This window comes from Polyodon spathula, chromosome 39 (assembly GCF_017654505.1).
Source record: "Polyodon spathula isolate WHYD16114869_AA chromosome 39, ASM1765450v1, whole genome shotgun sequence".
Classification (NCBI taxonomy): domain Eukaryota; kingdom Metazoa; phylum Chordata; class Actinopteri; order Acipenseriformes; family Polyodontidae; genus Polyodon; species Polyodon spathula.
Window position 1 is genome coordinate 4,107,954 of NC_054572.1, and position 14,378 is coordinate 4,122,331.

Below are 14,378 nucleotides of genomic sequence, written 5' to 3' on the forward strand. Positions count from 1 at the left end.
ATAGCTGCAAAAGGTGGCTGCTTTGATGAGTCAAAAATGTAGATAAAATTTTGTTAAACTAAACGATTCCATGATTTTTTTTTTTTTTTTATCTCCAATTGTTTATTTGTTCTATGCTTTAATTTCAGAGTAAATTGAGACATTAAACTACGTACATTTCAATAAAAACTGGAAAAATTGAGGTGTTCTGAAACTTTTGTGTATATATATATATTTCAGATTGTAGCAAATATTGTAAATCTCAATATTGATAAATAATGCATACGGTATAATAATGCACATTCATTGTTCACCAACAGTGTTGCAAAAATTAGGATTGACATTTTTATGTTTGCAAATTTCCCAAACTTGTGGGAACGCTGTGTTTACGTCATTGTTTACATTCCCGACAAGCACTTCGCTTCAATTTAGGCTTCCTTTTTAGCCACATATGTGAACGCACTTAGACCCCCTAAAACCTCAACTGTGAACAGAAATCTGAGGCGGCCCAGAGACGGCCCACGGCCGGCTCAGTAAGTGTGAACGGGACATAGTCCAATATAGTGGAGAGTTGAGGGGTTTACAGATGCTGTCTGAACAGGTGTGTCTTGAGGAGGCGCTAGAAGGTGCTCTGCGACTGAGAGTCCTGATATGCGTGGGCAGGTCTCTCCACCACTTATCTCATTTTATTAAAACTATACAATGGAGGTCATTCATGTTATGTGCATTTTTTTGTAAAGTGTTGAACTATTAGTTAATTTACTTTTTATTTCTTATGTTTGACAGCTGATTCGGTTTTTTTATATAATGCTGTCAGGGGCTATGGGGGATATTCCATGCCAAAATTAAGAATAGGCACTTTAGAAACTTTATTTTTTACTTATATCGTAAATTACCAAAACACACACACACACACACACAAATGCCCCCTTGCCCCACTAACACAAGGCTTAACATTATAATTATGATTTTACACTGTAAAAAATATATATCATAGTTCTGAGACACAGAGTTTGCATCGATTTGATTCGCAAGTGTCACTTCATTTCTGCTGCAAATTATTTCAAATTGTGTAGTGACACAGACAGGCTCTGATAAACTGGAACTAAACTTTAGTCAAACTAGTTCGAATTTGACAGCCAGTGGGCGTCATCAACACCATTGGCTAATCATCAGCCAATGGGGTCATTGATACCGTCCACTGACTGTGATTGACAGAAGTAGTTTCGTCACAGTGAAATTTAAAAAGAAATTCCTCACGTCCCATCGAAATTTAAATAGCAAAGCAGAAAGGGAAATGTAAATGGACAGAGTGAAATGTAAAAAGCAAGTGGCAAAAATGAAATAAAGAAATGAATAAATAAATAAATATAGAAATAAATCAATACAAATGGAAATAAATAAATGAATAAATAACTAAATGTCCATTTTTAGCAATTGCAAGGGCCCCCGCCGACCAATATGCACAAATTCAAAACATGACAAGACACCAAAGGTGCTAGTACGTGTAAAGCTTAAATTCAACCGGAACTGTCCGGAGCTGATACTTCAGCACCTTGACTTCAGCCTCAGGCTGTTCTGTAGTGTAAACAATACAAAATATTGTACAACTTTACTGGAAATTATTATGAACACATGTTTTCACGAGGACTGTAGCCATTTATTTCCATGGCAATTGCTAGTGCCTGCATGTGTTTGTACTGTTGCTCATTTACATTGACCCCCCCCCCCAAAGTTCGTACGTCAGAGACTTAAACAAACTACGTGCATTTATGCATGTTTCACCCCGGCTTCAACTTATTATACAATATTTCCCAGAGTACATCACCAACACGCAAAAACTACAATCCCCGTGACGCGTTCTACATGCCGCAGGCGCAGTTATTACGATATAAGGCTTCGGAACTACAATCCGCTTCGTGACCATGCCTGCGAACTACAACTCCCAAGACCACCAGCATTCTTGACATGCGCCTTCTGCGTTTCGTGCCCTTTTAAATGTATTTTCAAGATGGCGGCCCAGGACGGTGTGGTCCGCGTAAAGCAACTGGAAGAAAAAGCAAGAGGCAGCCTGGATAAATTTAACAAAGAGAAGAAGAAAAAGAAAAAAAGATCGTGTTCTCCGAACGGGGAGCGGGAGAAAACGGAGAAAGAAATAAAAAAGGTGAAGCTACACCACCACCATCGCCATCATCATCACTTACAACAACAACAACAACAACACAGTCAGCAGCAACTCCACCATCGGAACTACTCGCAGACTGAGCACTGCCATAGCAACAGCAAGAAAGAGTCTCTCCTGCAGGGCTCCCCGAGGAAGGTGGCCCAGGTACCGGTGGTACAGACCCAGACCCAAACTCAAACGCACTCACAGCATCAGCCGAAGCCGCAGAAAGCGCTCCCACCAGCAGCCCCGGCTCTGTTTACCTTCTCTCCGCTCAAACTGCCCAAAGTGAAGCCAGTGCACGGCAAAGAGAAGCATGCTCACACCCGGGAGAAAGAGAAGTACAAAGTGAAAAAGGAGAACAGCGAGGTTAACGCGAAGGATGCCGTAAACAAAATAAAGAAAGGTAAGAGACTGTAGAGCGGTTCCTAAATACGTTTCCCGTTCGCCTGTGTGTCGTTTCCCGACATCTAGCCAGTGTAAAGCAGCAAGTAAAATATTAATCGGTTTACAACATTTAAAAAGACAAAATGCATTCCAGAAAAGAAAAAAAAAACTATAATTTGAGTGTGTTGGTAGCCATGCTCTGTTTTGTTTTCGGGGTAGGCAGTAGAGCGTTTTGCTGTCAGCTGCTCTTTTGTGGTATTGCTTGTGTTGCATTTTCATGGGTTAATGAATCTGCTTGTACATCGCAGTGTGACGAATTCATATGAACAACAAAATGTTACATTTCATTTCTTAAGAAGAAATGGTTGTGTGTGTTTCTTTAACTGTCACTACACTTTCAAAGATGAACATCGGATTTTAACAGGTCACATCTTATTCCCATTGTTTCCACTGATATCAGGGCTGCTTGGTGCTTTGAAGAAAAACCATAAACAAAAATAGGTATTGTTTTGATTCAAAGCGTTCATTATATTGTAGTGGAAGCTTGTTACTTGTGAACTTCTGAAAAAATAATATATATATATATATATATATATATATATATATATATATATATATATATATATAATTTCAACAGTAACTACGCTTGACATACAATACCAACTTTCATAACTGATTTGTATTTGTTAGGAATATTATGTGGCGTAAGGTTGTTTTTTCCTCACGACACTGCCTTTTTATTTTATCTAGAGCCCCCGGATGAAAACAGTAAAACACAAGCAGATGACGAGTACCTGATAAAGAAGAAGATGAAGAAGAAAAAGAAGAGAAAACACAGAGAGGACGAGCGAGGCAAGCGGCCCAAGATGTACAACAAGGCGGTGCAGACGGTGTGCACTCTATGTGACGATTCTGCACTCAAGTACCTTAAAAAAGAGCAGCTCTGCCAGACCACCGTGGGCACAGCCGGGTTCCTGACGCCCAGCGGGGTGCAGATACCCTACCTGTCCCACCACGACCATTCCATCCGCAGCACCTGCTTACAGACGGGCACAAAGTACGGGCGCTTCATCCACGAGGAGCACCAGCCCAACGGAGGGGCGTCTGTGCTCCATGCTTACATGGACGAACTCTCATTCCTGTCTCCTGTGGAGATGGAGAGCTTCGCAGAGGAGTTCTTGAGACTGACGTTTAGCGAAAGCCAGAAGAGTGCAGCCAAGTATGCCCTGGCCATAGTGCACGGGGCCGCTGCCTTCCTGCCAGACTTCCTGGATTACTTCGCTTTCAACTTCCCCAGCACTCCCGTCAAAATGGAGATCCTGGGCAAGAAGGACATTGAAACCACCAGTATCACAAATTTTCATTCTCAGGTGAGGTGGTGTGCTCTCCCTTGTGGCCCTTGCTTTCTTTTTTCGCTCGTGGCTTTCTGTTGAATGTGCAGTGTAATCGGGTTAGTTCTACTATGGCATCTTTCTCAGATTACAGTACAAGATCTCAATAAATTGGTCATGCAAAATCATTGGTCCACTTGCTTGCTGGATCCAATTCCAACCAACATTCTAAAAGTAGTTTGCAGTGATTTTAGTGAAGTTATCCTGGACACGATAAACAGTTCACTGTCATCAGGAGTAGTTCCCTCTGTCTTAAAAATGGCCGTGATTAAACCTCGATCAAACCTAGACACTGCTGCTTTAAACAATTACAGACCTCTATTTCAGATGTGCCATTTCTAGTTAAGGTTCTAGATAAGGTAGTAGCAAACCAGCTGAATTCATTTCTCGAGGGCAGGGTTTCCCTGGCTTTTCCGTTTTGCAGTCACTAGTGACTCATCCTTTCAATAAACTTTAGTCACTAGAGAAATTCAGTAGTCACTGGTGGTACAACACTCCTCAGTCCTCAAGGGGTGCTATGCATCCTGTTTGTATTCCACCAGTACCTTCACTTACTATAATAGAGATAGAGAGACAGACATATTGTATGTACAGTGTTGTGCAATACATTACTTGTAACAGAATGGATTTTGCTTCTTTGTTTATTTTGCAGTTGTTTTGCAATATACTATGGCAATAAAACCCATAACATTGCACTAAACAGCAAGATTCCAGTATCATTTTTATAGCCTGCCAAGTGCTTTTCATATAAACAAGTAAATCCTGTGCATTTCAGGGTCTCTAAATAAAAAGTATAGTGCAATATATTACAGCAGTTACAAGGCAATAACTAAAATCTTATTTAAAAAATCAAAGTGTGTGGTGTGGAGTAGCAGTCCTTTCTAATGTAGTCATACATTTACTTATTTTCTGACAAAATACTAATTTCTTTAAAAAAAAAAGTCTAGAAATGAGACATTTCAACTGATAAAATTACAATTTCAAATTATTTGTTTTGAGCAGTACACATGTAGTGTCTGGCACAATATATTCGCTTCACCTTTCCAACACTGAAGAGGATTTTCATCAGCTCTGCGATCCCGTCAAACCATAACCCTGCACTTTTTGTCTCTGCACCAATATTGGAAAGCCTTCTCAAAGGCAAATTCAGAAATGTTCTCAAGATTGGGCGTGTCCATAGACATGTGCATTAGCAGGTTTACACATGTCACTTTAAGCTGATTTGTTAGATCTGGTTTTATTGCATTGTAGCGGCTGAAACCACTCTCGCAGTCAACTGTTCACATCAGTACTACACTTACAATGAGGGCTGTGATAGTTATGCAGGGAAAGCTGGGTGGCACTAGTGAGGTACTGGTAATAATTAACAGGTTTTGCTTTGAGACTGCAAATAATGTTGACTTTATTGGAGATCTATGAAGTCGTGTAAGCAAGTCAGGGCTAATAATCTGGCTTTTTAATTTCACGGTAACCTCCGACGAGGCTCTTCAGTGAGGTTGTACTTGTATACATGAATTGAATGCTTCTCATCAGACTTCACTGGAACACAATTAGATCCCCAAAGTCTGAATTCGGCCTGTTCTAGGCAAGGTAATAAGCAGTATGCAAAGCCGATAGAGCCATTTGCTAAGAGAAGCAGTTTTTTCAAATACCTTTTTACCTGCTTTTGTGTGTGCTGTTTTGAGTTTGTGTTTCTGTTGTGGTGCTGCAGGTTAATCGCACGTACTGCTCAGGGACTTACCGGGCTGGTGCCATGAGGCAGATCAGCCTCGTCGGAGCTGTGGATGAAGAGGTCGGGGATTACTTTCCAGAGTTTCTTGATATGCTGGAAGAATCCCCCTTTTTGAAGGTAAAACATTCATTGTGGATTTTAGATAGTGTATAATGAAATCCCATTCTTGTTATGAAAAATAAACACTGTACGTTTTTTGTTTGTGTCAAACCATTATTTAAAGTCCTGAGGGTTGTGAAAATTAAATGTATATCTTAAGGGTTTGTTCCTGATTAAATAAATAAATAAAATAAATAGACTGTCCTCTGCTAGTGCTGATGAGTTAGAGACGCCTAAGGAGGTGTGTGGCATTTGCATCATAAATCAGGAAACGCTTTAGGGCTGTTGATGTTTGATCCGTTTTTCTTGCTTGATGAAACTCAATGCGAAGAGGCATTGTCCTGTGTAGTTTGGAAGATCATGTGATAAGGTTAATCAGTTTTGAACTTCTTTCCTCATTTCAGAGGACGCTACCATGGGGCAGTCTGTCCAGCCTTCAGCTGCAGTGCAGGTCTCAGAGTGACGATGGACCCATTATGTGGGTGAGGCCAGGGGAACAGATGATCCCAACAGCAGACATGCCAAAGTCCCCCTTTAAACGACGACGGTATGAGACTCCCTCACTCACTTCATTATATACCGTGTCTCTGATCTGTGAGTAATTGGATCAAGTTGCCATGGTTGGTCTGTATAGCACGGCTGGGCTAAGATCAAATACTTAAATATTGGGGGGGGGGGGTGCCCTCAAATATATAAAATCTGGAAACAATTATTTAAGTAAAAGGTGAAATATCACCTTTAAGCTATATAATATGACATGGATAACATTCACACATGAATTATTATCTATGTGTAAGATATAGCAATGCATCTATACAGGTATTAACTTATTTGTGTTATTCATAATCTGTTACTTTAAATGTGTACATTACAAGAATATTTTACATTAAAACATTTTTAAAAAACAAATAAATAAATAAACGTCCATCCAGACCATAAAACAGTTCCTTATTTTGTTGTACCTGTTAACCCTGGATTGGGATGGCCCTGCAGTACAGTGACTGGACACCCCCTTCGCATCTCCTCTTCTGAAGACTGCTCTTGTTTTGTTTTGCCAAGCAGGTCGATGAATGAAATAAAGAACCTGCATTACTTACCTCGAGCCAGCGAGCCCCGTGAAGTACTGTTTGAAGACCGGACTCGGGCCCATGCGGATCACGTGGGACAAGGGTTTGACTGGCAGAGCACCGCTGCGGTGGGAGTGCTGAAGGCTGTGCAGTGTGGAGAATGGTAGGTGAAGGAGGGAAAGCACTGTATGGATAGCTCTATAGAGAACCCGTCTGAGGAAGAGGTTTTGGGTATTGATTCAGCGTGCTTCATTAGAAAGCTATGCTGGTAAAGCAGCTGTTGATTAGACATGCTGGCCCTTTGGCTGCAGTACAGCTCCTGCAGTGATGGACTGATTGGCACAACTACTACTGGACTTGCTTTAAGCTGGACAGCGAAATGCACTGCGCTGATTAAAACTGTACTGTTTCGTTTCAGGAGTGACCGACCTCGAATAACCAAAGATGTGGTTTGTTTCCATGCAGAAGATTTTACTGATGTCGTACAGAGATTACAACTAGACTTGTACGAACCACCTGTGTCCCAGGTATTTAAGAAAGAGACAAACATGTAGGGAGAAAGGAGCCTTTACTGTTGGCACACACGCTAAACAGTCACGCAGCTGCGGATGCAACAGCACAGTATGGAGTGAAGTTATGTAGTAAACCTGTAATATATAGTAACGGCAAACTGTTGTAGACTTTTGTGCTTTGTTGCTTTGTCTGTCAAACATGGTCTAATGATTATACTGAGATTAAAAAAATTATATATATATATATATATATATATATATATATATATATATATATATATATATATATATATATATATATATAAACTTTTACAAGTGTTAGTAAATTTTACAAGTGTTAGTAAATTTAATTACATTATTGTAATGTGCCACTACAAGTTGATTTATTTGGGAACTGTTGTATTTTATTAAAATATGTTTTAAACTATTTTGAAGCCTATTTTATGTGCTACACACACGGTCCATTTAAATCAACATGTGTTTTATATCTCAGGGAGATTCAGGTCACCCATCACTAATTTTTTCCTCACAGCTCTCAGATAGTCTTGTCAACAGGCTCCAGAACCTAATTAATTGTTTGTGGTGGCAATTCTATACGGAGAGCCTCGTAACAACGATTAATCGTATTGTTTGAATTTTTTTATACAGTAAACAATATCTATCAAAATAGTGCAACGCCATTATTATAGAAAACTTTGCAGTCATCTGCACTCTTTCATTTAAACTTGTGACAGCAGATAAAGTTTCTGTTTGTTTAATATTTTTTTGCTTCACACAGTCCCGCCCAGTCAGAGACTCAGAAAGCCAATCAGCTGCTGTATAGGTCTGATTGATGGAAACGGTCCTCACAGGCATGTGTGTGCTTTTGGTCACAACCAAGTAAAACAATTCAATTAATTTAGTTCGCACAATTCACACACACTTTACTGAATGCATTGCAGTTTAGAGAGGTGAGTTACAAAACCTGACTTTCATTAAAGTGTCCAGAGATTCTGGAGCCTGTTGAGAACCCTACCCTCTGATCAGGCGACACAGGTTAAAACGTCATTAAAGAAAATAATGTGGGTTACGGCAAAGATGCAGCTCTCTTTATAAAGGTAAAGTAAACGGTTCTGTATTTTGACGGTTCTGTTGTGGGGGGAGGGGGCTAGCGGTAAATTGTGTACTTTTCAAACTGAAATCTTATTCCGGGATATATTTCCACTCAGTAATAAAAATAACTAAAAGGCTCAAAACTATAGATTGTGTCGTCCCTTGTTAGTAGCTGCCAGTCTGTTTTTCATTCAGCAGTTTCCTTTAGTTTTCTTGACAGTTTTTGTAGATTCGCTATTGGGCCAAATCTTCTGAGTTGGATTCAGTATTCGGCCGAATCGCAAAAACTTAGATTCTGTGTATCCCTAGTCATGACTCAATTTTTGCACTTTTTTGTGGTTTCTGCAAACTTTGCCTTTCCATCTTATCTTTCTGTTTTTAAGTTATGGATAAACTCACAAAAAGGATATATTTATAATTGAAACAATATCGTTTAATTTTAGTAGTTATTGTTGACAATATTTGAACTAAATTATTTATTTACCACAAGGTATTTCTGTAATGCAAATTAATTTTCTCATCTTCCTAGTGTGTTCAGTGGGTGGATGATGCAAAACTAAACCAGTTAAGAAGGGAAGGCATCCGCTACTCCAGGATCCAGTTGTATGATGACGACATTTACTTCATCCCCCGAAACGTCATCCACCAGTTCAAAACTGTGTCTGCTGTGTGCAGCCTTGCATGGCACGTACGACTCAAGCAATATCACCCTGAGAGCGAGAGCTCCTCCAGCACGGAATGGAAAAACAACTGCACAGGATGCAGTGAGCCTAAAGAAACCGAGGCCAAAGTGTCGTGCCCAGCGTCAAAACCAGAACCTGAAGCTGTGGATGTAAAATACCTTTTTTCTGTTCCAAAGCCACAGGTACAGAAACCAGTAACCCCACAGCACTCCACAGCAACAGGGAAGGCATACCGTCAACCAGTAATGGCCACCAAAACAGCAGCAGCTCCTCCTGTGGTATTGCAGCCTGAAACTTTGTCATCGACAGTGCCTTCCCATGACCTAGACTCTCCACGACACCTTACAGCCTGCCTCCAACACTGTGCACAGTAGCTTGCTTACAGCCTGCCTCCAACACTGTGCACAGTAGCTTGCTTTATATTGTATATTATTGTACAGTATATTGTTTGTGAAGTTTTATTGGGGGGCGGGCGTATTTAAAAGTAAATAATCGCGAGGGGTTCTGCAGATTGATGAGATTTCATAAGCACGTGGCCCTTTTTATACAGATACATAGAGAACTCGGCTCAAACTTCCATGCAGCAATGAAAGGTGCTGTAGTGTGTCTAATAGTGCTCTATTTTCAAATTGAAGGCTAGAGCCTGACCAAGCTTTTGTAGAATGTAGCACCCACTTCATGGGAGAATGTTTGAATAGGCAGTTTCATATTGCATGAAGTCTAATCAAGAGTTTTCAGTATACTTGCAATACCAAGTAAAATGAAAGTTAAAGCCATGGGTCAGAGACACTTTGGTTTTACATTAGTAGGATCATGTACTGAAAGGTGTACAGTGCCGTGAAAAAGTATTTGCCCCCTGTCTGATTTTCTGCATTTTTTTTACATTGAATTTGGTCAGATCTTTTTGTGGTTTGTAGGAGTATATAGAGGGAGTCTGAGAGAAAAAATGACACCAAAGTTTGGTGCTTCTTTCATTTGTTTGGTATGCAAGGTAATCTAACATGCAATCTCCAGGTGTGAAAAAGTTATTTCCCTCTGGAACAATGTTCTATGGACAGATGAGTCAAAAGTGGAACTTTTTGGCCAACATGGGCCCTGTTATGTATGGCGAAAACCAAACACTGCATTCCACAGTAAGAACCTCATACCAACAGTCAAGCATGGTGGTGGTAGTGTCATGATTTGGGGATGTTTTGCTGCATCAGGACCTGGATGACTTGCCATCACTGAAGGAACCATGAATTCTGCTCTGTAACAGAGAATTCTACAGGAGAATGTCAGGCCATCCGTCCGTGAGCTGAAGCTGAAGCGCAGCTGGGTCATGCAGAAAAACAAGTATACATCAGAATGGTTGAAGAACAAGAAATTTAAAGTTTTGGAATGGCCTAGTCAAAGTCCAGACCTAAACCCCATTGAGATGTTGTAGCAGGACCAGAAACGACCAGTTTATGCTTGAAAACCCACAAATGTCACTGAGTTGAAGCAGTTCTACATGAAGGAGTGGGCCAAAATTCCTCCACGGCACTGTGAGAGACTGATCAACAACTACAGGAAGTGTTTGGTTGCAGTTATTGCTGCTAAAGGTGGCGTAACCAGTTACTGAGTCTTAAGGGGGCGATTACTTTTTCACACGGGGGCATTGGGTGTTGCATAACTTTCTTTAATAAATAAACAAAATAAGTATCAAAATCTTGTGTTATTTGTACACTCAGGGTCCCTTTTATCTAATATTAGATTTTGGTTGAAGATCTGATAACATTGAGTCAAATATGCAAAAAGTCAGACGTGGCAAATACTTTTTGACAGTACTGTAGATTAGTATTTATAGTGTTGTCTTCACTAGTACCCTATGCAATGTAAATATGGTATACTGTATATAACGTACCTAGAATACAGGCAGCATTTTTTTGTGAACAAATGATGTCCTGATTGAATGACTTGTGTTTTCACATTGTGAAACTTCCCTGGATTCAAAGGGGTGGTATTTGCTTAGGAGGTCGCTCTAGCTTTATCATTTCCGATTGAATATTAGAAATGATTGTCAGTGTAAATGGCCAAAGGTGGACGAAGAGCACTTACATGGGAACTGTAAATAATGACATCTTATCATCCTGGACCTTTCTGCCTTTTATATAATAATAATGTTTGTGGGTTTTTTTTCACCCTACAGCTTTAAAAGGCTTCACACTGTATATTCTGCTTCCCAGCAATCTTTTTATTTGTTTCATTTAATGTTTGTAAAATTTCAAATTTGATATCTGTGTTTGTGTTTTGGGTGTTTAATTCATGATAAAGCTGTTTTTTATGTGAATCATTTACACTGCTCTGGTTTAAGAGGCATTGAAAGTTGTTGGTTTTGCACATTTATAAGGTATTGTGACCCATTGTGCTTGGAGTTATAGAGAAACCCTCTGAAAACCGCTTGGTCTTTTTTTCTTTTATTTAAAAATTAGATACTTTTTAGTAAAATTAGAAGCTTTTTATTCCACAAAGACAGTTTGGGGACAAATTTGACACTGGATCAAAAGCTTAGTAAATCCAGCCCTAAGGCAGGTTTCACAGACCCAAGTTACTCCTATAACCCTAATCTTAGACTACTTGGGGTGGTTTCACAGACCCCAATTAGCACTAGTGTTGGACAGCTTTATTTAAGATTATATTAGGGAGTCCAAGATTACTGCTACTCGGAGCCTGTGAACATGTAAACCCTTAATTTAATGCCATTTTAGGTAAAATGGTCCGAAGTAAGTGCTAATCAAGGTCTGTGAAATGAGACTGGCGTTTGAAGTTAAACAAGAAAATGCCCTCTAGTGGCAGAATAAGGTTACAGAGTAAGACTACATGTTGATAGGAGTAGCTGAAGAGCCGCATGTTTTTAATGGAAGCTTCCTGTACTTTAAACATCATGTAAATTAATGTTCACATGTGTATTTGTTTAATTTGAAATGATGAAACTGTATGTTTGAAATATCTACTCGAGTTTCCTATTTCAGTAAACTTGTGTTGACCCACAGATTGTATTTGTTGTTTTAGGTGTATGTTTGCAAAATGGATAAGTTATTGTTGAAGACAAAAAATAGAAACCCACTTGTGCTAAAATGTGTAGTAATGCTTTTTGTTGTAGAGATCTTACAAAGAATAAACTGTAAACTAGTACTTTTAATAATACAGTCGTAATCCCTGTTTTCACAGACCCTAATTAGCTCCAGTCTAGACTGCCTACTTTGTCAGGTAAGGTAGTTCAAGACTCGTGCTTATTGAGGGCTGTGAAATCAGCAGTTTATTATGTGTTCTGGATCTCTCTGAATCACACATTTTGTTTGTGCAATGGCAGTTTAGATCAGTGTACAGCCTGGTAGAATTATGGAACAACATTGCTGACGTCTTAAAGTTGCACAGGGAGATTTTAAAGTATCTAGTGTTTAATCACTTCTTTGATTCCTGATCATAGTTTAAATGTTAGATGTATGACATTTCTGAGTTTGTGTAGCCTTTCATTTCTTGTCTCTTATTCACTAGTGAAACGGTGGAAGCCGGATTGAATTTTTAAAGGTTGCATATGATGAAAAAACAAAGAAATTATCATTCAATTAAACACTTTAACATGCATGTTCCTAATTTATTTAATAAAGAAACTTGACAGTTTGAGTACAATGCTAATCCACAAATTCTGTGTAACTGTGTGCTATTATATATGTAGTAAAATTATGATGTTATCAAAAAATGGTACTCCAGTGTGATCGCCGTTTCTGTTCTTTGCACATGCACTTTGTGTTGTATTTACATAAATTAGAATTATATATATATATATATATATATATATATATATATATATATATACACACACACAGCACACACATGTCCCACTATTCTTCATTCAAAGGGTGATAGTTGCGTAAGTATTACCATATCAACGCATCATATTATTGATGTGGTAAACTTACTTTCTAATCGCCCTTGTGTGTGTATATATGTGTGTATATATATATATATATATATATATATATATATATATATCTATAGATAGATATAGATATTTTGATATATAATAGTATTTAAGCCTCACAATAAAACATGGAATCAACCTGTCCCAGACAAGAATAAAATTAACTGGCAGCTAGTCTGACGCTTGTTCTTGTTGTGTTGAATGTATTTGTCTGCCTGGGGGGCAGGCTGTGGATTGTGTAGCTCTCATTTCAATAGAAGCTGTTACTACTGTCTGAGCACCGAGGGGGGGTCTTTTTTTTTTTAATAACAGCACAATGTGTTGCTATCAGCAGATGATATAGTTAACCCTTTGTGTGAAACATCTCTTGCAGTTGATTTAGTAGGATACTGTATGTGTGTTGAAGTGTTATCTTGTAACCCTGTTTCTTTGTAAACAACAATAATAATTGATAATGATAATATGATGTATAATGCATAACCATTTTTCTGTATTTTTATAAATAAAGAGAAAATAATGTTTTAATGTCTCCTGTACACTTCTATGTTAGCACCAAAGTGTAGGGTGTATATTTGTTAACTGCACAAGGAACACCAAACTGTCAGTGTTACCAAACCTATAGCAAGCAGTGCTCCAGTTTGGGATTTTAGGTTGGGCACACAGTTCAGAACGCATCACTCGCCTTCTGTAAAGATTCAAATCAAGTTACTGACAACGAACACTGCATGCTAATAGTGAAGCTTAGTAAATGTTGCATGCATTTTCATCTGCATAGCTCAGAAAAGTGAACGTATCGCTGCCAGTGGGAGCTCAGATAACACATTGCGTTACATGCTATGGACATCATTCAAATTCCTGTGAGGGGAGGTTGTGGGTTTTAGTAAATCTGTTATCCTTGAGTGTATACTTCAGTGTTGAGTACAGCTTTAGACTGGTGTTCTGGTCTGTAACAGAAATAAGAAACGTGCTGTTAACATTCCAGACTTTCTCCTCTTCATTTAACCCTTTGGCAGTAAGAGATTACAGCCGATCTCACTGATCATCATGCTCAGTCATTTGTGTAATAACAGAGCTGTGGGGTTCCACCCAGTACAGCGTTGCCTGTTTGCTGGAGCTCGCTTATTCGTATACTGGCACATATTAAAGGCTAGAAGTGGAATTTTAAGCTTGGTTGAATCACAAAGTATGTGCAAAGGGTTTATGCTACAGCTGGTGAATAGAATGGTCCTGTCATTTTTAAATTGCTTGGGAGTTCTTGCCTTTGGGTGTTATTGGCTACTTTCCTTACAGACATCACGCATTGGGTGTCACAGAATCTTCTAATGT

General features: G+C 39.0%; 1 protein-coding gene across 1 annotated transcript; it reads left to right on the forward strand.

Annotated features, from left to right (window-relative positions):
* The first annotated feature begins 1,960 nt into the window (after nucleotides 1–1,960).
* Nucleotides 1,961–10,009, forward strand: LOC121304742 (lysine-specific demethylase 9-like). Its single transcript, XM_041236113.1, has 7 exons — nucleotides 1,961–2,549; nucleotides 3,281–3,900; nucleotides 5,633–5,770; nucleotides 6,157–6,299; nucleotides 6,815–6,982; nucleotides 7,238–7,346; nucleotides 8,953–10,009. Exons 1-7 carry the CDS (start codon nucleotides 1,991–1,993, stop codon nucleotides 9,478–9,480), a joined length of 2,265 nt encoding a protein of 754 aa, XP_041092047.1. The 5' UTR covers nucleotides 1,961–1,990; the 3' UTR covers nucleotides 9,481–10,009.
* The last annotated feature ends 4,369 nt before the right edge of the window (nucleotides 10,010–14,378 follow it).

Excerpts from the sequence above, each read along its gene's own strand:
- LOC121304742 (XM_041236113.1), top strand. The coding sequence starts at position 1,991 with ATGGCGGCCCAGGACGGTGTGGTCCGCGTAAAGCAACTGGAAGAAAAA. Across the intron at positions 3,901-5,632 it reads TCACAAATTTTCATTCTCAG|GTTAATCGCACGTACTGCTC; the intron begins GTGAGGTGGTGT and ends GTGGTGCTGCAG. Across the intron at positions 5,771-6,156 it reads AAGAATCCCCCTTTTTGAAG|AGGACGCTACCATGGGGCAG; the intron begins GTAAAACATTCA and ends TCCTCATTTCAG.